Genomic DNA, 22,125 nt, shown 5'->3' on the forward strand with positions numbered 1-22,125 from the left:
TTGATTCAAAGACTTCTGAAAGAGCTATATTCAGATAGTTAATTAGTAAATGCCCATAGGATCAACGAATGGGTTTAAACCTACTTAGTTGCTTCTAAACCTGATTATTAAAATGTATTTTTTGAACTTTTGAGAAAAAATATCTGAAAGTATTTTAGGAAAGTTAATTCTAAAACTTTACCTGCAAAACTTTATTTAATCACTAAGGCCTCAAAGAAAAAGAATGTTCTCCCATAAAGCAACAGAAAGGTTTATCAAAGTCTAAAAAAACAAGAATAATGACCTTCATTTTCTAGTCAATGAAAATGTCAGTCTCCATAAATCAAGTTAGATATATAACAATGCTATAATCTTTCAAAAGACTGAACATTTTATTTCTAAACTGAATACATTTAGACAATTGTGCCTCAAAGCCCAAACTAATAATCTGAAATCCATAGATAATTGTATTACAGGATCCATGTCATTACAAATCTTTTAATTCACCCTGACTTTCTTGATTTATTTCTAATGGTAAAGCCGAATACAAGGCTCACACTTCTCCATTTTATTTCTGCAAAGATAAAATAGCTGCAAAACATATAGATGGACATTTTTAATTTCCTCAAACTACCTACCTAATTAACAACTCTTCCTTTCATGACCCCTTTCCTTCAAGAACTAGTAACTCCCACAACATAACTCAACTAATCATCTTCCAACATTACTAAGCACCCAGACGTGTATACCAGTGCTTTATAAAGAGATCTGCTATGTATCATCTTCTCATTTCTGTCTTCAGTGTTTCCTGTCACTCCATTATTCCTCCTGTGTACAACTTCTGTCATACCAAATGATAATACTGAGTTCTCACAGATACTTTCCTTTTCATATATTTGATTCCTTGCTCAGATGTTACACACGCTTCCTTAAAAAACCACTTTCAACCTATGGGAATAATCCTTTCTTCAGTTAGTAAAAATAATTATTATGATTCTCTGTTTTCATATTATGAACAGCAATAATGTAATTCCAGAAGCTTGCTTCCTGAAAGTACCTAAAAACTGTATCAGAGAAACTGGACATTATGAAACTAAAAATCAAACTTAAAAAATTAATCCCAAACCCAGAAATGTTCCTTAGGTAAGAAGTAAACCTTTTGTGGGCAGCCTAAAAAAACAGTATAGATTCTGAAAAAACAAAACAAAATAAACAAACAAATAAATGGAGTTTGCTCTGGCCAAAAAAAGAAATTATGATTTCTGAGATCCCTTGGATACTGATGAAATCAAGTCAACCAGTTGGCTTAGAAGAAGAGGAAAAGAAATCAAGTTTCACTGAAGAATACATTCAGCCGTGAACACTGATCATTACATTAAATTCTGGCCAACAAATCTGGATGGTCAGGGGTAAGGACAGAATTCTGGGAAGCACAAAACCATAGAGAAGAACAAGGAAGGATATTGCAAGGTCTCTCACAAAGTCTTTGGACAGCCCAAAGCCTGATTACGCCCAGATAATCAGGGACCAGAGTTCGAATGGAGTAAGTGGCTAAATTGAATAATAATTTAGCCAGCTTGGGAAGAAGGATCACTCACAGTGAATTCCAACAAACACAACCCAAAGCTACCTTATCCAAAAAAACTACCTAGTATCCAATCCTTAAACACCCATACTTTCACCTTCAAACTCTCAAACTCTCATAATCTCCTTTCTAAATTTAGGATTTATAACAATGATCCATGTTTTTAATCAATCCCTCATATAAAATTTACAAAAAATATAAAAATTAATATTTGTACTAAAAATGCTATGGCTGTCATGTGAATCTTGCCTCTAGTGAAATAAACAGACATGAGAGAAACCCAAAATTGAAGTCTTCAGCTAAGATTAACAACAGAGACACTGGTTTTCACACAACCTACAATGAATAATTTTTAAATTATCTGATGAATAATTTCATCTAGGATTCAGAGTAGGTATTTGAAGAGCTGTGCCTTTCGGAACCTCTCATAATCCTCCAATGAAGAAACCTAAGTGATCACCTCAATGGAGTCAATGGTCAGTGACTAGCCAAGCAGATCAGAGCCATCCCTCTTGCGGTAACCCAATCCAAAATTGCCAGCAGCTCCTTTAGCCTTTTGGTGTATTCATTATAGCAAATACTCAGTTTCCTTTCTTAATCCTGACTCTATCAATGAGAGAGACCTTATAAACTAGAGTTTTTCATTATTTTCTGTAATAGTCTCTTCCCATAAATGGGTAGTAGTGGCATTAGAAAGAGAAAGAGATGGCACCAGGAACAGGATGAAATGAGAATACAAAGGTGTTAACCAGGAAAGCAGTGAGAGAGCTTTAACTCCTGAAGATGATATAAAATGCTGTGACACCCATATAAAATTTAAGAACAACAAAAAATGCATTCCAGGAATATTTTTTAATTATTCAAATTGGTTCCCCACCATTAGCATAGTCAATTAAGAACTGTAGTAAAACTAATACTAAAACTAACTATATTATACCAGAAATGAAATTCTTTTGGAAGTACATAATTGTCCAGAACTATGTTTTTAAAAAATCTTGCTAACATATTGCTTATTATTTAAAATATGCAGAAGACATTTTTTTTATTTGACCTTCAGGTATTTTTGTTTTTACTAAGAGCCTAGCAAGAAACTGTTCTTGAATTTCATTTCTGATTTCAATATCAATATAAATAAAAATGTAGGTTTTATTCCATACCTATCTTTGATCTGTCTGGCAGCCTTGGAGCAGATCAGGGAGGAGAGAAAGAAGGCAGTTAGTGCTTTTCATGCAAGTTTCAATGGCAGTGACATGCAAGAAAAGTTAGGATATAAACCCTGGAACAGATTAGTTCATATTCACCAAAACATAAATTATAGGAAATTTGTACAGTTTGTATCAGCTTGCATAATGTGATGTTAGAATTATAGTAGAAAATCTAGAACTCATATATACCACCTTAAAAGGAGGGAAAACAAACACTTCCAACTAAAACCAGATGACTACAAATGTTTTTTCTTACCTTAAAATTATCATAACACACTTGCACTTTCACTCAGTCACTCCTCCACTAGAACCACCCTCTCCTTCCCGGGCACCCATTTCTATGCATTCTGATGTGTGTTTTTTTTTTTTGTTGTTTTGTTTTTTGTTGTTGTTTTTTTTACATATTTCAAATCTACTCTCCAGTTTTCTTCAGAGACCTCTCTCACCACTTCATAATGTTTGTTCCAAGTTTTCTCTATCTGCCTTCACTGAGCAAAGACTGTATTCTGAGAGCTTGCCTGCTAACATAAAACTAGGCTGCAGTTCTACATTCCTTTACCCTCAAAAAGTAAGTTCTAATGGCAAAAATTCAAAGGAGAAACCTGAAAAATACTTGGAGCAATGGGATCTTCTCTCAGATGACTTTTTTTTTTTTTTTTTTTTTTTTTTTTTTTTTTTTTTTTTTTTTTTAGAATGCTAGCATAAGTTTAGGAAGGGGACAGAGCTATTACTTGCTGACAGTCACAGAAAAATACAAATAAAAACTATTTTCCCCTTTGTATTCACATGCAATATAATATATCCACCAAAAGTTTTTTTTTCCATACTGACCAGAGTAATTAATGATATATCCATGAAGATCATGTTTTACTTGACATTCCATCCCCAGTGTCTAGCATAAAGCTTAGCACACAGCAATACTTAATAATTATTAAATGTAAATCAACAGTAAATATATATAACAAAGCTTCTGTTGCCCCTCGTCTTCGGTTTTAACATTGTCCGTACTAACAATCATTTTTAAACCCACCCTAGAATATTCTGATATGAGAATCTTTCTATACAAAAGAACAAAACTGCAATTTAGATCAGCATATGATGCAGTTCCAGCACTATCATAATCAATCCTGTGGCCCAGTATACTAATCATTCTATTTCTTTATTGAGGGATTTGAGTCCTTACTGTTTCTAAAGACCCTTTTTAAGCTCCACATTCTGCAGCAGACAACCCAATGCTATGATATCTATAATCATGACACTATTTTGTTACTAGGATAAGAAATGTTATAGTGGTCAATTACATTGTTTGTTTGTTTTTAAGCACCTGTCATTACAGCTAGTGTTACAAACCAAAGCTTTTAATATGTGTCAACGGGAAGAGGAGACTCTTCTCTGTAGTTGATGTTTCTTCACATAGGGAGAAGCTCCACTAGCATTATCCCTTAGCCTCTCTGCTCCCTCATTTCTCTTGGAAAGGCGCTATGACCTAATCTGACTGACTGACTTTGGAAGGAGACACTAGAAATAAATAGCTCAGCACCTTTCCCTTTTCCTGACAGCTTGCTTGCCCACAGAGAACATATATTCTGTTCTTTCCCTTGATGCAGTAAGTTTCATTGAAACAGATTACCCCCAAAGACACCTGAGGTAAACCTGTCCGTTTCTACAATTAGGGAAGTTTGCCCATTGATATAAGCCAAATTCTCCAATATCATTTTAACAATATTTGGCCTATTATTAGCTTTATTGTTTTATTTTATTTCTCAACTTTTTCGGAACTTGGTTAAAGGGATATTACTAACCAGTGTCTCTCAAATAACCCAACAATATAAAGCCCATCACAATTTTTTAAACTTACCATATTTTTGTTTCTAGTGGTACTTAACTTACTAAAATGTCATTTTTAGTGTGTGCAAGTGTACACATGTACACATGCATATAAAGCTTTCATGTTATCATCTAATGTACCTGGCTGTTTGTGACAAGCAGAAATGAATAGATAAAAAGCCAACTGATTTAGGAAAAACTGTTGGTTTATACCCGGTTGGTAAAGCTGGAGACTCAGTGCTTCTTCTTTTATTTAGGTTCAATTTTTTATAGTACATTCACTGTGCAAATGCAGGAAGGTTGAAAAAGTTATTCTGTACAATGATAAAGAGTAGAAAGTCTCAAATTCCGAAAATATTTCTCTAATAAGGCCCAATTTAAAAAAAAATGTCTTGAATTGGAAAACAGGTTAATTTTTTTTCCTGGAATTTCTTCTCCCAAAGCTGAAAACTGTCTAAAAGATACACATTGCAACGTTGCTTGATTCCTCTAAGTTTCAATTTCAACTGTTAGGCATTTTGTCACTTAAACATCTCTGCTTTCTAAGTACATTTATTAGCAACTACATAATTCCACTTAGTAAGCTATGAAGAAGCATCAGTGAATACTTAGAATTTTAGGTTATGATACTGTGTATCACTGGAAAGCCTTCAAGAAGTATTAGTCATATTACCTTGCTTAACATGATTATTTTCTATTTCAATTTCAATCACTATTTCTATTTCAACTTTCTAATGAAATATCGTTTGCCAACATTTCATTTCCCTCTGATCATATCAGACATGACTCCTTTTATCTCTTTCATTCCCTTCCTCCATCTCTCCATTAATTGTTTTCAAAAACCTTATAATTCTGATCTTTATCACCTAAGACGCTAAAAAGAATTGTAGTAAGGGTACAATGTAGTAGTAATCACAAATGATTCTTCATAATTACAAATTAAATATAAAGACAAACAAGATCTTTTCCTAATTTCTCATTTTTAATCTGCAATTAGTGGATATAAAAACTTTTTTCTTCCAAGACTTTATCCAGCCCTTTGAGGGTTAAGATCTTATTGTTTCTATGTTCTTTCTTAAACTCTCATTTTTCTCTTTTTATAGAAAGACTAGAGGCCCAGTGCACAAATTCATACACAGGTGGGGTTCCTCGGCCTGGCTGGCGATCAGGGCTGACTTGCCTGGTCCAGGGTGAAGGACCACAGGAGGTTGGCCAACCACAGGAGGTTGGCTGAGGGAGTGCACTGACCACCACCAGGGGGCAGCTCCTGTGTTGAGCATCTGCCCCCTGGTGGTCAGTACATGTCATAGTGACTGGTCATAACAGTCTCAGGCTTTTACATAGATAGATAGATGTTAGAAGCAAAGTATTCTAAAATAATTCTAGTTATGGAGCAGCTAAATTGAATAGTGTTTTCTAAACACAGGTAAAAGAAGTTTTAGGCTTTGCTTACTGTACTCAATGAATCATTTTCCCAAATAGAACAAAATTTGAGATTTCCAAATTTCTTCCCAATCAGTAGAGATTGTTTTAACTCATCAGCAAAAAATAAGAAGCAATGACCAAAGTTTAAGAGATCTGAGTTTCAGCCCATTACATGAACTTAGCAAGTTATTAATAGTTAACTCTATTAGAACTCAGTTATCTCATATATAAAATGATGAGCACTAAGCTATCTTCCAAACCTGAAAGTCCATCGTAAGCCATCTTATATGTAGATAACTTTTAAAAAGTATCCAAAATAAATTAAGCATCTTAACAATAGAATTTTCTGAAATATGGGCTGAAATGGAAAAGAAGCAGCAAAGAGTTAAAATCAGAGAGCACTGATAATCAGGAACCAAAATAAGAATATATCAATATCTATTTCTAAATTATAATTGCTGAGAGAAAAATACATTAACCCTGTCAAACGGATGAATCTAGCAAAAGCTAGATGTCAAAACTGGTATTTTCCTGAGAGGATTTATCTTTATTTTGATTTGCAGTAAAGCCCAATAGAATTCCTAGTAAAATCTGAATGCCACACAACACTGAGAAACTTTTCCAGCCTTATCTACATGTTCCCATTGTTTTATACTTCAAAATTTCCTACTGGATTTGGGACAGATAATTTTGTAATGTTTCCTTGAGATAATCTGAAAATGTATAAGGGGAAAATATTTAATACTTTTTCAATACTTTTTTATAATATATAATTGAGAAATCTACCCTCACCCCCAAAATGCCATATTAAGAAAATAATTTGGGGAATAAAGGAGACTTAGTTACAGAGAGTGAAAAGAGGTAGCTTTAAAATGCTATTTTTTCTTAGGCAAAAATACCAACTTTCAAAGAAAACAACACTGCATACCAAGCTTCCATACATTAGAAGCTTTATAATTTCAATATAAATGTTTATAAAAAGAACTATTTTTAAAAACACATTCACAAAGTCACAGTAAATAACTTGAAATAAACTTTGAATATAGTATTGCTCACATCTGTTCTATGACTAAGGACATTTATAGAATAGACTACATTTTTATAGAACATAAACATTCAAATTAAGTAGAGGGGGGAAATTGTAGCTTGAGCTATTCTTAACAAATATTTAGATTTTTTTAAAAACTGCCTTCATAACTGAAACATTCATGCTTTTGGTGAAGGTCCTCTCCTCTCCCACATTCCTGAAGTTGGTCCATAGAAGCAGCTTCTGCTCCCTTGGAAATACTGAGGGAGCTTCTATCCCTTTCCTTATTTGCTCCTCCCAGAGGTCAGAGCCTGACACTCACTGAACAATATTCCAATGATTGTGTGTCAGAGGTGGGAAGTACACAAAACCCAGGCTCATTTTTCATCTGTGATCAAATGTAGAAGATATTTCCTTTTTGCCTTAATCTGTAACATTTCATTTCATAGTAGGCAGCTGGGCAGGTAACCATTCCATCCTTTCCAGTCTAAGAAGTGGGTTATGTGTGGCAAGATTGTGATAAAATGTCTGGTTAGTTATATTGACTTGAAAATTGTCCCCCAGACTCAGCTCTTCATAAGTAGAATTCAAGTTCTAGATTCAGAGGATGGGAAAGTTAGGGATATTAATTTTGGCAAAGGGTCCAAGCAGTGTGGTGCAGGCCAGCTATTAGCAGAGAACCCAGATTTGTTGGGTTTTGGCTATTCATCCATCCAGAAATAAAGTTAATGATCAGATCTCATTTGCTGGTGATCTTTCTTCATATATTTTCTGTCAACCAAACTTATAACAAAAAATGTGAAAATATGTTTAAAATATTTTTCCATTTGTGCTATTTTTATTGGTAAGTAGTATAGCTTCATACACAATTTTCATATTGAAGGACAACAATGTGATCATTTAAATATCAATACTTAAAATTCTTTTTTTAAGATAGCAAAGTCTAAAAAAGATTAATGGTTTGGATATTAGCCTATGATATTTTTTTGCCTCCATGAACTATTTATATTAATTGGATTTAATCACTTTAATATGGGACATTTGTAAACAGTATACCTTAGAAGGACTTCTTTTTTCCAAATATCTGGCAATATACTGCTAGTCCAACAGTTAATCTTCAAAGTCATCTTTTCATTTTCTCTCAGCAATTAGGTGTTTGGGGCAAGCCTATTATCCATGTAGCTGGCCAGGAAAGTGAACTTAGGTTCTGACTTGGAATCAAACATTTACCTGGATCCTCTTTGGAAATACTCAGAAAATTGCAAGCAATTCTCAGTTAAGCATTTTTTTTTTTTTAAATAAGAAACTTAGATTTCTGGCTAGGAAACACTGAATTCATTTCACCACATCTCCAAATGGTTTAAGCTATTAAGCAATACTGCAAAATGCTGGAAGACAAAATTAAAACTATTAAGATAAGCCAACTGGCACATTAAAAAATATATTTAAACCACAATGTGATTTATTTTATCAGAACCTTTCTATTTACAAATAGCTGGGAACAAGTTTTAATTAACAAAGATGGAAAGAACAAAAAGAGAAAAGGAGAATAATAGCCTTTGAGAGGAAGGCAAGAGAAGGACTCAAATGTGAATGAAGAGAGAAACTTGGAAAAAACAAACTCTTATCAGTTTTTCCAAGCATCAATACCTATTTAAATTCAACTGGAATGCAAGTTATCTTTGTATTTGTGCACACATTTTATAGTTGTCCTGTTTGTTCCTCATTCTCAGGCTCTCAACTATTAATTCCATGACTATGCCTTGTCATTAATAGCTGCTCTAGCCACTACAAGGGAACTCCTGACAGCTAGAAAACAAACAAACAAACAAAAAAACCTAATAATTTTAGTACTAGGTACATATTAATAGCTAACAGATTCTGAGGCTATTGAATAGAGGGTATGTCTCTTGCCCATGAACTCTGTGACGCTGTTCTTGAGAACTCAGACATCTTTTGCTTTCTGCATGTATTTGGCTATAAAGTTATCATATATACATCCTCTAAATAGGAGACATATTTATATTTTTAAGTACCTTAAAGTATGATACAGTTCCCTCATAATTACTTTATATAGTACTGCCAAATGCAAAGATGAATTTCCTCACAACCCACCTACAAATTAAAGAATTAATTAGCTCACTGATTTATAGAAAAATAACTTTTGTTTTGATTATTTTTGTTAAAAGAAATTAGTTTTTAGAGTTCATTTTTAAAATGTAGGGATATAAACCAACAAATGTTACCTTCTCAAGAAAGATTTTTCTACTTTCAAGTTCACAGAAAAATCATAAAAATGCAAACATTCGGTGGACACAAACTGATTATAAAGCCACCTTTCTAACACTAATGCAGCTCACTGGTTTGTCCAGGAAGACCAAGAAAAATAACATCAAACTAAAATATTTTAGCTTAATAAGATTACTAATCTATATTTTTATAATTATATAGCTTAATTCCCACTCTTTTCACACCATTTTCAATATATATAACATCCTTATTGTATATAAAATATAACAGAAATGATCAATTGGTAATCATTGGAAAACTCTATATAAAATAAAACTAGAAACTAGAATTCAAAATCTCTTAAATACCAGGACCTAGGTTAAAACATTAACAGTTTTTTTGCTCTACTGTTCATATTTTTATACCAAACATTCCGCTAAACAAGGGAGCTACATTTTCATATTTTAATAAAACGTTCCATTTCTTAAGATAAAAGATTAATAAGAACTTTAGTATCAAGATCTCACTAAATTGCAGTGCTCATCTGCATCAAGTGATGATGTTTACCAATCAGCTCAGAGAAAGGAATTCAAAACTAGACTTTATATTTTTTTTAGACTTTATATTTTTTAGATTAAGTCCAAAGTTAAAAGGGAAAATACCATTTTTTTTAAAAATCAAAACTTTCCTTTTTAAGTGGCTTAATTTAGATTTTTTGGTTGATTTTTTTGTACCTTTGAAAATTCTTCAGCCTCCTTTATATCTAATGACCGTGTTGCAAATTCTAGCAGTTCTTCAGAGTTCTCCAGGGCATTATTACATTGACTAAGCTGACTCTAGAAAAAAAATTAATCATTAAAATAAAATTTCCTATTGCCATCAGAATCTTAAATATACAGTACTGTTATAATGAACTTACAAAGAATTTTAATAGAATAACTGAACAAAAATATTGTAGAGAGTTAATGAAGCAGATAATCACAAGTCATATTTTAAACAAATTTTTATTATCTTAATACATTATACTTAACATCATAAGCAAAAATAGACAAAGGGGACTATACCGAAACTTCTCCACTGCTAGTGGGAATGTAATATTATAGCAGCATGGAAAACAGTATGGAAGTTCCTCAAAAACCTAAAAATAGAATTGCCCTATGAACCAGTAATACCACTTCTGGGTATATAAACAAAAGAATTGAAAACAAAATATCTTAGAGATATTTGCACACCCATGTTCACTACAGCATTATTCACAATAGGCAATACGTAGAAGGAACCCCAAATATCCACAGACAGACAAATGAATTAAGTGTGGTATGTACATACATTGAAATATTATTCAGTCATAAAAAAGAAGGAAATCCTAGCACATGCTAAAGATGGACAAATCTTATGGACATTATGCTGAGTGAAATAAGCTGGTCACAAAAGGGACAAATGCTTTATGGTTCCACTTATAGGAGTTACCTAGGGTAGTCAAAATAATGAAAACAGAAAATACAATAGTGGTTGCCACGCAGTGGAAGGAGGGGCAAATGGGAAGTTGTTCCAAGGGTATAGAGTTTCAGTTTGCAAGATGAAAAAGTTCTAGAGATCTGTTACACAACTATGTAAATATAGTAACACTGAACTGTACATTTTAAAATGGTTAAGAGGGTAAATCACACATTGGTTTTTATTAGAAATTTTAAAAAATGAGATATTAATGACCCCAAAAAAGGTAAGAATCATTCTTCTACAAGATAAAAGCAGTTATACACAAGAATTCACTAATTTTTGCTTTCAATAAATCAAGAATTAGATTAAAATTATTCATATTTAAATAGTTTTATGATCTCACCTGTAACTCTTGTGATTTACGAGCTTGTTCCTGCTTGATACTATTAATCATACTTTCTTTCACTTCATCCAATATAGAGTATAAACTATCAAATTCTTCATCTAGCTCTGAAAGTATGTTAGAAGAATTTTCCTATTTAATAAGCAAAACAAAATTATTTTACTGAAGAGCTGTCAGACATTAAAAACTAAGATATATTTATCAAAAGAGAGAATAGATACATATTATAAAATCTCAGCCTAACATCATCAAAATAACAGAATTCTAATATTTGATACAAGACTTTAAAAACACAAAAAATCGAAGAAGCTGGTTGTTAATGCTGATAGTATGTGTTTCAGCTGTACTATGAGTTAAGCAACCTTTTATGGAATAGCCCATACTCTCTTCACCTTTTATAATGCTGTTTCCATAGGACAATGTGAAAGGCTGTCTTGAGGTTGACAAGTTATCTAGACCTTCAGGCTCAAAGGCAGACCCTAAGTCAGTAGTTCTCAACCTTTACTGTGCAACAGAATCATTAGTGAAGCATTTTAATAAAACATTTCAGAGATTTTTATACAATTTATTGTAATATCATAATTCAAACTTTTGCTTATGTTAATAAAAACCAGTCATCATCACACCAGAGTCTTACCAAAAGTGGTATTAATCATTTTACTAGTTTATTTACAATGGTAAAAAACAAGCTGTGGAAGAAAAAATATGCAGTCTAGAAGGCAGAAGACTTAAATCCCACATCAATCATTCAATAATAATACAACTTTGGACAAACCACGTAAATTCCTTAACTTCAATTTACTTATCAAAATTGGACTACTCTTTTTCCCCTCAATAACCAACTGACACATTCTTATAGTGTCTGGCTTACTCACTCCCTTGTATGCACCCATCTTCAGTGACCAATCTAGTTTAATTACCCTTCTATTTTTTTTTCTGGATGCCAAGGTATAGTTCTATTAATCTGGCAATCAGAAAAATATTTTGGGCTAGTTCTATCTTTTGGTCTCTTTGTTCAGATGTCAAATGTCATGATTCTCTTACCCATAGATCAAGAGTCTTAGAACTCTGAGTTTTGCTTACTTTAAAAAAGTGGATTTGTGAATTCACCAAATTTTCCATTAAAATAGTTTGTAGTTTGAGAAAGACTGCTAAAGTGGTGAAGTGAACTGACTTTAATTACAGTAAACTAAGTAAGTGAAATACAATCACTATTAAGTCCAACAGGCCAAGGACCAGGCAATTACCTAGGTTAAAACAAACAAAAACCATAGAAAAGAATTCACTGTTGACAAAAAAACAAACAAAATTGTCCTTTAAATTCATTAAGACACATTCATGGGAAAGCATCACCAGCTTATTTGATTATTTACAGTATGGATTATCTCCCCAAATCCAGGACCATTTCCTTACATATTCCTCTTCTTCCTGTTAGACAACTATGTAAATATAGTTAACACTATATTGGGCACTTGACCTTTTACTTTTATGTTTTACATTCATTTGATTTTATGAGGAGACTTTTACTATCTACATTTTCCTTCCATTATTTACTGTAAAGAATGTTTAGCTTCTCGGTACTTTTGAAAGATACAATTTGCTTAGTTAGAAATAGAAAAGACAAAAATAAAATGGAAAATGAACACTACAGTATTCCTAGAACTGTAATTCGTTTTCTTTTTTCCTTACTACTTGATCATTCCATGGAGAATGCAAGAATAGCAAAGAAAGTATTTTTATCTGATGATTAAAAACCCTGCTCTCATCTCCACTAGTTTATAATCTAGAGCTGATAGGGTGTTTTTATACTTCTGATTTGATCCAACAATCATTCATTATAAAATATTTACACAAACTTTTAATAGAAATTCATACCTGAACTCCTTTTAGTGTTTGATTTAGTGTATCAATAAAGTTCTGAATTTCATCATTTTTATTTGCCAGAGTTGAAATGATCCTTTGTAAAGCTTCCTAGAATCAAAAAAAAGAAACATCTTGATGTTTTAATAAGATAAAATTATAACATTCATTAACAACAACCCTATCTAATCTAATAATCTAATAAAAGAGTAATATGCAAACTGAACATACCTCTGCTACACTCACAAGCCACGCCCACCAGTCAATCAGGAGTGAGTATGCAAATTAACCCAACCAAGATGGCTGTGGCCAAGGAGCAAGCAAAAGGCTTGGGTTTCCCTGACAATGGAGGAAGCCAAGCTTCCTGGCTGACGCAGGCCTCTGCTCTAGGCTACAAAGTTTCAATTGTAGAAGGTAAATAAATCCCAGATATCAGGGCCTCAGCTTGGGTCACCGGGGGGCATGGCCAGCCTGCAAACCAACACAGGCCCCTCACCCAGGCTGCCACATGTCCCAAGGGAACTCCCACCCTGATCCAGGACAACCTTCAGGACAAATCAGCTGGCCCACACCTGTGTACCAGGCCTCTATACTATCTAATAAAAGAGTAATATGCAAATTAACTGTCACTCCAACATACAAGATGGCTGCCCCCATGTGGTCAAAGATGACTACCCTAATGTGGACACAATATGGCTGCCACAAGAAGGCCAACAGGAGAGGGCAGTTGAGAGGGACCAGGCCTGCAAGGGAGGGCAGTTGTGGGCGATCAAACCTGCAGGGGAGTGCAGTTAGGGGTGACCAGGCCATTAGAGGAAGGAAGTTGGGGGCAACCAAGCCTGCAGGGAAGGGCAGTTAGGAGCAATCAGGCTGGCAGGGGAGCAGTTAGGCATCAATTAGGCTGGCAGGGAAGTGGTTAGGGGGTGATCAGGCTGGCAGGCAGAAGCAGTTAGGGACAATCAGGAAGGCAGGTAGGCGAGCAGTTGGGAGCCAGCAGTCCTAGATTGTGAGAGGGATGTCTGACTGCCCATTTACACCTGATTCTACCGGAAGGCACCAGGCAGTCGGACATCCCTTGAGGGGTCCAGATTGGAGAGGGTGCAAGCTATGCTGAGGGACACATACCCCCATGCACGAATTTCGTGCACCAGACCTCTAGTTCTCTAAATAAACCCTTTATTTAACCCTTTATTTAAGAGAATATATATATATATATATATATATATATATATATATATATATATATATATTTATTTATTTATTTTTAAAGCCTAATCAACCATTTGACTGGTAGCTATGATGCGCACAGACCACCAGGGGACAGAAGCTCAATGCACAGGCATGGAAACTGATGAATTTCAGAGGGGAAAGGGGGAGGGCAAGAAGAGATTAACCAAATATCTATATGCATACTAGAGGCACAGTGCATTCTGTGCACAGTGCATCAGTGGGTTCCCTCAGCCTGGCCTGCGTCCTCTCACAATCCAAGACCCTTGGGGGATGTCGGAGAGCTGGTTTCGTCCTGGTCCCCGGAGGTCAGGCCAAGGGATCCTACCAGTGCATGAATTTGTACACCAGGCCTCTAGTTATACAATAAATAGGTGCAATCTAAAGCTTCTTGTTCAAAATTTTCTAAAACCTAAAATTAAAAAGATGGGATATGTACATGTACTGTTCTAAAATATTTTATTCATAATAAACACATTATGGGATATGTACATGTACTGTTCTAAAATATCTTATTCCTAATAAACACGTTAATCACCATACCTTTCACAATGAAGATGATCACTATTAATTAATATAAATTGTTTTATTTTAGGTTATACAGCTGTGGCAAAGAAATAGAACCAAACCTTAAATGCTGCAAAAACAAATGGAAATTTCTAATACAAAATCAGGATACTAGGAATAAAAACAGAGATAATTTGACATTTTGTTTATTTATAAAAACATAAACATATTTTAGAAATATGAAAGGTAATACACGTGCAACTTAAGTTACAAAAATTCATTGTAACATTTATAGATATTATAGAAGCATAACAAGTATGTAATTTTAGTAGCAAATACCTCAGACTTTTTGGTAATGCTTCCTACTTAAAAAAACACTTGGTTATTTCTCATACACTCTAGTTCAGTACTATCCAATAAAATGTTCTGCTATAATGGAAATGTCTTCTACATGTGATGTCCAATATGAAAGTCACTAGCCACATGAAATTAATGCACTTTTGAAATGTAGATAGAGCAACTGAGAACCTAAATTTATTTTTTAACTTTAATTTCACTTTTTTTATAGCATGTGGAACAAATAATGTCATATTGGACAGCACAGGTATAGCTGTTTAATAACTCTCCATCGGTAGTAACAGCAAGACCCAAAGTATTTGTATTCCCAGTAAAAAATCAAATAGAAGTATTTATATTTTATAATTTTTCCAGACACACAAGCCTTGTATTTGTAAACATCTACAAGTGTAAATATTTTAATAACTAGAGGCCTGGTGCATGAAATTCATGTGGGGGCAGGGGAAGGAGGTGTTGCTCAGCCCAGCCTGTACCATCTCCAACCTGGAACCCTCAAGGGATATCCAACTGCCCATTTAGGCCCAATCTCACAATCTAGGACTGCTGGCTCCCAACTGCCAGCCTGATCATCCCCTAACCACTCCCTGCCAGCCAGATTGATGCTTAACTGCTCCCCTGCCAGCCCAATTGCCCCTAACTGCCCTCCCCTGTTGGCCTGGTCACCCCTAACTGCCCTCCCCTGCCAGCCTGGTCACTCCTAACTGTCCTCCCCTGCCAGCTTGTTCCCCACAACTGCCCTCCCTGTAGGCCTAGTCCCCCCAACTGCCCTCACCTGCCAACCCAGTCATCCCTAACTGTCCTCCCCTGCAGCCTCATTGCCCCTAACTGCTCTCCCCTGCTGGTCTGGTCCCTCCCAACTGCCCTTTCCTGAAGGCCTGGACGCCCCCAACTTTCCTCCTCTGCCAGCCTGGTCACTCCTAACTGCCCTCCCCTGCAGGCTTGATCGCCCACAACTACCCTCCCTTGCAGGCCTGGTCCCTACCCCCCAACTGCCTTCCCCTGCAGGCATGGGTCCCCCTCCCCCAACTGCCCTTCTCTGCAGGCCTGGTCCCTCCCAACTGCCCTCCCCTGCTGGCCATCTTATGGCAGCCTTCTTGTGTCCACATGGGGGCAGCCATCTTGTGTGTTGGAATGACAGTCAATTTGCATATTACTCTTTTATTAGATAAGAGGATTCCCATAAGATTTTGTTTGATAAAGGTTCTCCTCAAAAATATAAGCAAATATTGATAAAAGGCTATAAAAGGAGCTCAGGCAGTAATCTGATAAAGAAATAACACTTTATATAAATGCTAATAAAGCATTATGGAAGTGAAAAATTAAAAAGAATTACTACAGTTCTTATTTAATTCTCTCAACAATCCCTGTAGATAGTCTTATCATCATCCCTTGGGCTGACTAGGGCTCTGTGCAGTATTCTACTTACCTATACTATTTCTTCCTATCCTCACCACTGGTGGTATTTTAATACAATAATAGCACAATAAAAAAAGGCCCATATCAAGAGTTAGCTGTTTATCCTGTTGCTGTAACTACCAGAAACAGGTGTACCAAGATTTGAATACAAAGATGCAGTATGGAGCTGAACTTGGGGGAGGAGTGGGCACAACTGGAGAGACATAGAAAAGGAAGGCAGAGGACTTAAGAGTCTTCCTAGTAACCCTGGCCAGGTGGTGCAGTGTTGCCCTGTACACCAAAAGATTGCAGGTTGGATTCCCAGTCAGGGCACATACTAGGTTGCAGGTTCAATCCTAATCGAGGCGTGTACGGGAGTGTCTCTCTCTCTCTCTCTCTCTCTCTCTCTCTCTCTCTCTCTCTCTCTCTCTCATCAATAAAAAACAAATCCTCAGGTAAAGATTTAAAAAAAAAAAAGAAGAAAAAACACACCAAGTACCAAACAAGTATTTACAAAATTAGTCAGTCCATTATGACATATATCTGACTCATTTATTAGCAAAATCTGATGGTGAAAGAAAGCAAAGAAAACTTTCATCTGCTCCATGGGATCCTATCAATCTGAAAGGATGCCTACAAGGGTCTCAGATTTCATCTCAGATCTCAAGTCTCCTATTACCTTCCAACATTGATGGACAAAATGATAAACAAAGATGGATAAAGGCAATATACATTACACAAAGCTCGTCTAGATAATTTAATTGTATTTTGCAAGATGTCAAGTAGCCATAACTAAAAATTCTAGGTGATGTACATCTGAAGATATGCTTTGACAAATACCAATTCTGCTGGATCATAGTAAAATATATAGGGCAAATGTCTTCAGAGAAGTGTGCACAGGCAATCTCAGACACAATCTTTTGGTCACATAACCCAATCACTAGGGAAAAAATTCTGATTCCAATTCTACATTAGTATTTCAGACAGTTGAGATATACAAACCTAGAACCATTGCAAATATCACTAATTACTAATTGACCTACCACTTAAGAGGGTCAAACTATTATTATAGGCATTTCAATTAGTATAGTTTAAGCACTTTATGTGCCAAGCAATGTGCTAAGGTTTGAACAAGAATGTCTTTTTTAATTTTCACAACAGATTTTTGAAAAGTAATATGTTAGTCTTTGAATTTTATGGTTGAAAAAGGGAAGGCTAAACAAGTTAAGAAATGTTCTTAGATCACACAGCTATCAAATGGCAGCTACAATTCAAATACAGGAAGCTGCTTCAAAGCCTGTACAGCTGTACTATTTAATAATGTGGATTTTTTTCAATGGATGGAGTTACACATATGTTGATACATATACGATTTGATATGTATGCTATTTTGTTGTATTGAAAACAAGCTTCAAAATTTCACATGTCAAATTTGCTCAAGGTATTAACATCATAGTTATTTTTATGCTTAAAAATGTCAAATTTTGTGCCCCAAAAAGTGCATTTGTGGGAAGTTTGAATTCATTATTTTATTTTAAAGAAAAGTGCTGCTGAGTATTTTGTAATTGAAATGCTCCATCTCAAGATACTTGTGAATGCTGGTTAAAATGTTTTAAAAGTGATGATTTCAATGTGAAAGACAAAGAATGTCCAGATCAACTGAAAAAGTTTGAAGACCAACAATTACAAGCATTATTGGACGAAGATGCATGTCAAACTAAAAAACAACTTGCAGAAAGATTAAACATTACTCAACAATTTCTGATCATTTATAAGCAATGACAATTTCTGATCATTTATAAGCAATGGGAAGGATTTTAAAGGAAGAAAAACGGGTGTCCCATCAACTGAATGAAAGAAAAATGGAAAACCTAAAAGTCATCAGTAAAATGTTGCTTCAATGGTACAAAATTTTGCATAAAATTGTGACTGGCGATGAAAAGTGGATTTATTTTGAGAATCCCAAAAGTACAAAATCATGGGTTGGCCCAGGTCAACCATCAACATCGACTGCAAGGCCCAATCACTTAGGAAAGAAGAAATTGCTCTGTATTTGGTGGGATGAGGAAGGTGTGGTGTATTATGAGCTTCTAAAAACAAGTGAAACTGTTGATACTGATCGCTACCAACAACAAATAATCAATTCGAACCACACTTCGATGGTGAAATGACCAGAATGAACCAGAAGACATGGCAAAGTAATTTTGCTTCATGATAACACAGCATCACACACTTCAAAACCGGTTAAAGACACCTTAAAAGATCTTTCCTGGTAAGTACCGTGTTTCCCCGAAAATAAGACATCCTCCAAAAATAAGACCTACTTACAGGTTTCCTTCTGAGTGAAATATAAGGCATGCCCCAAAAATAAGCCCCCCCCCTCCCCTAGGCTAAACATGAGAGATTTGGTCCACTGATTCTGAAAGAAATGGAGTCACAAGAAATTCACCAGGAAATTCAGGAATTGGATTGTTATGATGATGTTCCAGAAGATGAGGACATGATTGTCATTGAATACATGAGTAAATTCTTGATACTGTAGGATTCACAGTTTGTCTGGTTTGTGTGGACAACTACCGTACTACCGTACCATATACAAGTAATAAATTTCCTTTATTTTCATTTAACAATAAATGTGTACCGTATTCTTCTTCATGGAAAAATAAGACATCCCATGAAAATAAGACCTAGCGCATCTTTGGGAGCAAAAATTAATATAAGACAATGTCTTATTTTTGGGGAAACAGGGTATTAACCCACCCACTGTATTCACCAGACCTTGCTCCTGCAGATTACCACTTGTCCCAATTGATGGCACACGCACTTTCTGAGCAGTACTTCAAAACATACGAAGAAGTGGAAAATTAGGTCTCTGAATGGTTTGTCTCAAATCAAGAAAAGTTCTATTGGGATGGTAACCACAAATTACCTGAAAGATGGGAGAAATGTGTAGCTAGCAATGGACATTACTTTGAATAAAGTACTTTTGATGTTTCTCTTGAAATTATCATGTTTTCTTTTATTACAAAATCCACATTATTAACCGATACACCTAGTAGTTTTACACTATCCTAGACTGGTACTGTACAAAAAATCATACAGTTCCTACAACCAGAGCAAATGAATCAATGAAACAAACAGAATTCCTGAAGAATATCCTAATGTCACCAGGAATGATACCACTTGCATCACTCTACACCAGCAATTTTCAGGCTTTTTTAAATCTTGGCACAAATCAACTAATCTGCGGCACACCAAAATATATGTATTTTTGCCACTCTAACAAAAAAAGTATAATTTTTATTCATTCACACCAGGTGGTTATTGTTGTATTGACTGTTGCTGTTGTTTTTTTGACAATCTAAGGAAAAAGAGGTCAATGCCACTGACTAGACAGGAATTGCATATTTTAAAAATTCTTATGGCACCCAGTGTGAGTGTGTCTGCTGCAGCACACCAATAGAAAATCACTGCTTTATACGACAGACCTCTCCTTTGAATTAGGTAATGAAATCCAGAGAGCTCTATCCACCAGAATCTTAACAGCTGACCATACCTATGGCAACACAAACCAGAGTACTATGCTCAGATGTAATGCAAGGAGATGAAAAATGAGAAATATACCGGTATATTGTTGAGGAATACAGAAATCTGAGCATCATAAATAGCTAGTTAGTAGTAGAAACCATGCCCTCTCTAAGGATGAAACAAGCTGGAACACTATCTGTATGCAACTAAGGTGATCCTCAAGGAAAAAAAATCCAATTTTCATTTGATCTGGCAGGAATGCACATATTATGGTGAACATGCTCCATTTCAAGATACGGTACTTGTGAACACTGGTTTAAATGCTTTAAAAGTCATGATTTATATTTATAAATATTTATACTTATAAATATTAAATATTTATATTTATATTTAATTCTGCTGTATTAAGATTTATGTGAAAGACAAAGAACATCCAGGTCAACCGAAAAAGTTTGAAGACCAACAATTACAAGCATTATTGGATGAGCCCATTTGCAAGCTATCAGGGCAAAACAGGAGGAACTCTCCCATCTAAATTTAAGGAAATACAGTGTTTCAGAGGCTGAAGAAGTCTCATCCATGTACAGTGACCTGTGAACTGGCTATGCCATCCAGTCAGGTTTAGGAAGCTGATATTCTGCCAAGGAAATCAGGGGTCCCACCATCTAATTAAGGGTGGTGGAGTGGCAATAGAAGTAGGGGTACTCTCACATACTGCAATATAACCTGATAAAACTCTTCTGAAGGGCAATTTGGCAATACACACCAAAAGATTTTTTTAAATATATACACATTGACTCTCCAATTCTATTTCTACTAATTTTTTAAGTAAATTCTATTTATACTAACTTAAGTAAATAAGAGTTTAATCAGAGATTTGGCTACCAGGATGTTCATATCAATGTGATTTATAACATTAGAAGGTAGGGACCAAAATATATGTACAACAAAAGGGTCCTGATTAAAATTCAAGTAACACATCCATACAAAAGAATTCTGCTTAATAGTGTTGTAAAATTAAATTCACATGGTAAAAGATTCATAACATGTTAAGTGAAAGGCAAATTATAAAACAACTAGAGGCCCAGTGCACAAGATTCATGCACGAGGGAGGAGGATCCCTCTCAGCCCAGCCTGCACCCTCTCCAATCCAGAACAACCCTGTTACAATCTGGGACCACTGGCTCCGAACTGCTCACCTGCCTGCCTGCCTGATTGCCCCAAACTTCCCCCCCACCACCGACCTGGTCACCCCTAACTGCCCCCACCCCACCAGCCTGGTCTCCCCAACTGCCCTTCCCCATTAGACTGATTGCCCCTTACTGTCCCCCCTGCCAGTCTGGTTGTCCCCAACTGCCCCCTTACCAGCCTAGTTGCCCCTCACTGCCCCCCCATGCCATCCTGGTCGCCCTTCACTGCCCCCCCCACCAGCCAAGCCGCCCCCAACTGCCCCCCGCCCCTGCGGGCCTGGGCACCCCATGCAGCCTGCTGTTCAGTGGTTTGGTTGGCCCACACTAACCCCCCTGCCAGCCTGGTTGCCCCACGCAGCCTGCTGCTCAGTCATTTGGTCCACCCTCGCTGACCCCCCTGCTGGCCTGGTCACCCCATGCAGCCTGTTTGGTCGTCCATTCAGTTGTGATGGTCAGTTAGGCTTTTATATCTACCGTTTCCCCAAAAATAAGACAGTGTCTTATATTAATTTTTGCTCCCAAAGATGCGCTAGGTCTTATTTTCAGGGGATGTCTTATTTTTCCATGAAGAAGAATACAGTACACATTTATTGTTAAATGAAAATAAAGAAAATTTATTACCTGTATACGGTACGGTAGTACGGCAGTTGTCAACACAAACCAAACTGTGAATCCTACAGTATCAAAAATTTACTCATTTATTCAATGACAATCATGTCATCATCTTCTGGAACATCATCATAACAATCCAATTCCTGAATTTCCTGGTGAATTTCTTGTGACTCCATTTCTTTCAGAATCAGTGAACCAAATCTCTCATGTTTAGCCTAAGGAGGGGGCCTTATTTTTGGGGCATGCCTTATATTTCACTCAGAAGGAAACCTTAAGTAGTAGGTCTTATTTTCGGAGGATGTCTTATTTTCGGGGAAACACGGTATATA

The 22,125-nt window shown here is 35.7% G+C and overlaps 1 protein-coding gene across 7 annotated transcripts in view; it reads right to left on the minus strand.

The window, feature by feature from the left end:
- Window positions 1-22,125, minus strand: part of FSD1L (fibronectin type III and SPRY domain containing 1 like) — a 51,558-nt gene that overhangs the window by 23,433 nt on the left and 6,000 nt on the right. For all 7 annotated transcript variants that reach the window (XM_045579946.1, XM_036433149.2, XM_036433151.2 and 4 more), the window contains exons 2-5: window positions 12,996-13,091; window positions 11,121-11,252; window positions 10,012-10,113; window positions 2,722-2,744 (exon numbers count right to left, since the gene is read on the minus strand). In XM_045579946.1, the coding sequence (XP_045435902.1) occupies window positions 2,722-2,744; window positions 10,012-10,113; window positions 11,121-11,252; window positions 12,996-13,091 (353 nt within the window). The remainder of the gene's footprint in view (window positions 1-2,721; window positions 2,745-10,011; window positions 10,114-11,120; window positions 11,253-12,995; window positions 13,092-22,125) is intronic.

The sequence above is a fragment of the Pipistrellus kuhlii genome, unplaced genomic scaffold, assembly GCF_014108245.1.
Source record: "Pipistrellus kuhlii isolate mPipKuh1 unplaced genomic scaffold, mPipKuh1.p scaffold_m20_p_12, whole genome shotgun sequence".
Taxonomy (NCBI): domain Eukaryota; kingdom Metazoa; phylum Chordata; class Mammalia; order Chiroptera; family Vespertilionidae; genus Pipistrellus; species Pipistrellus kuhlii.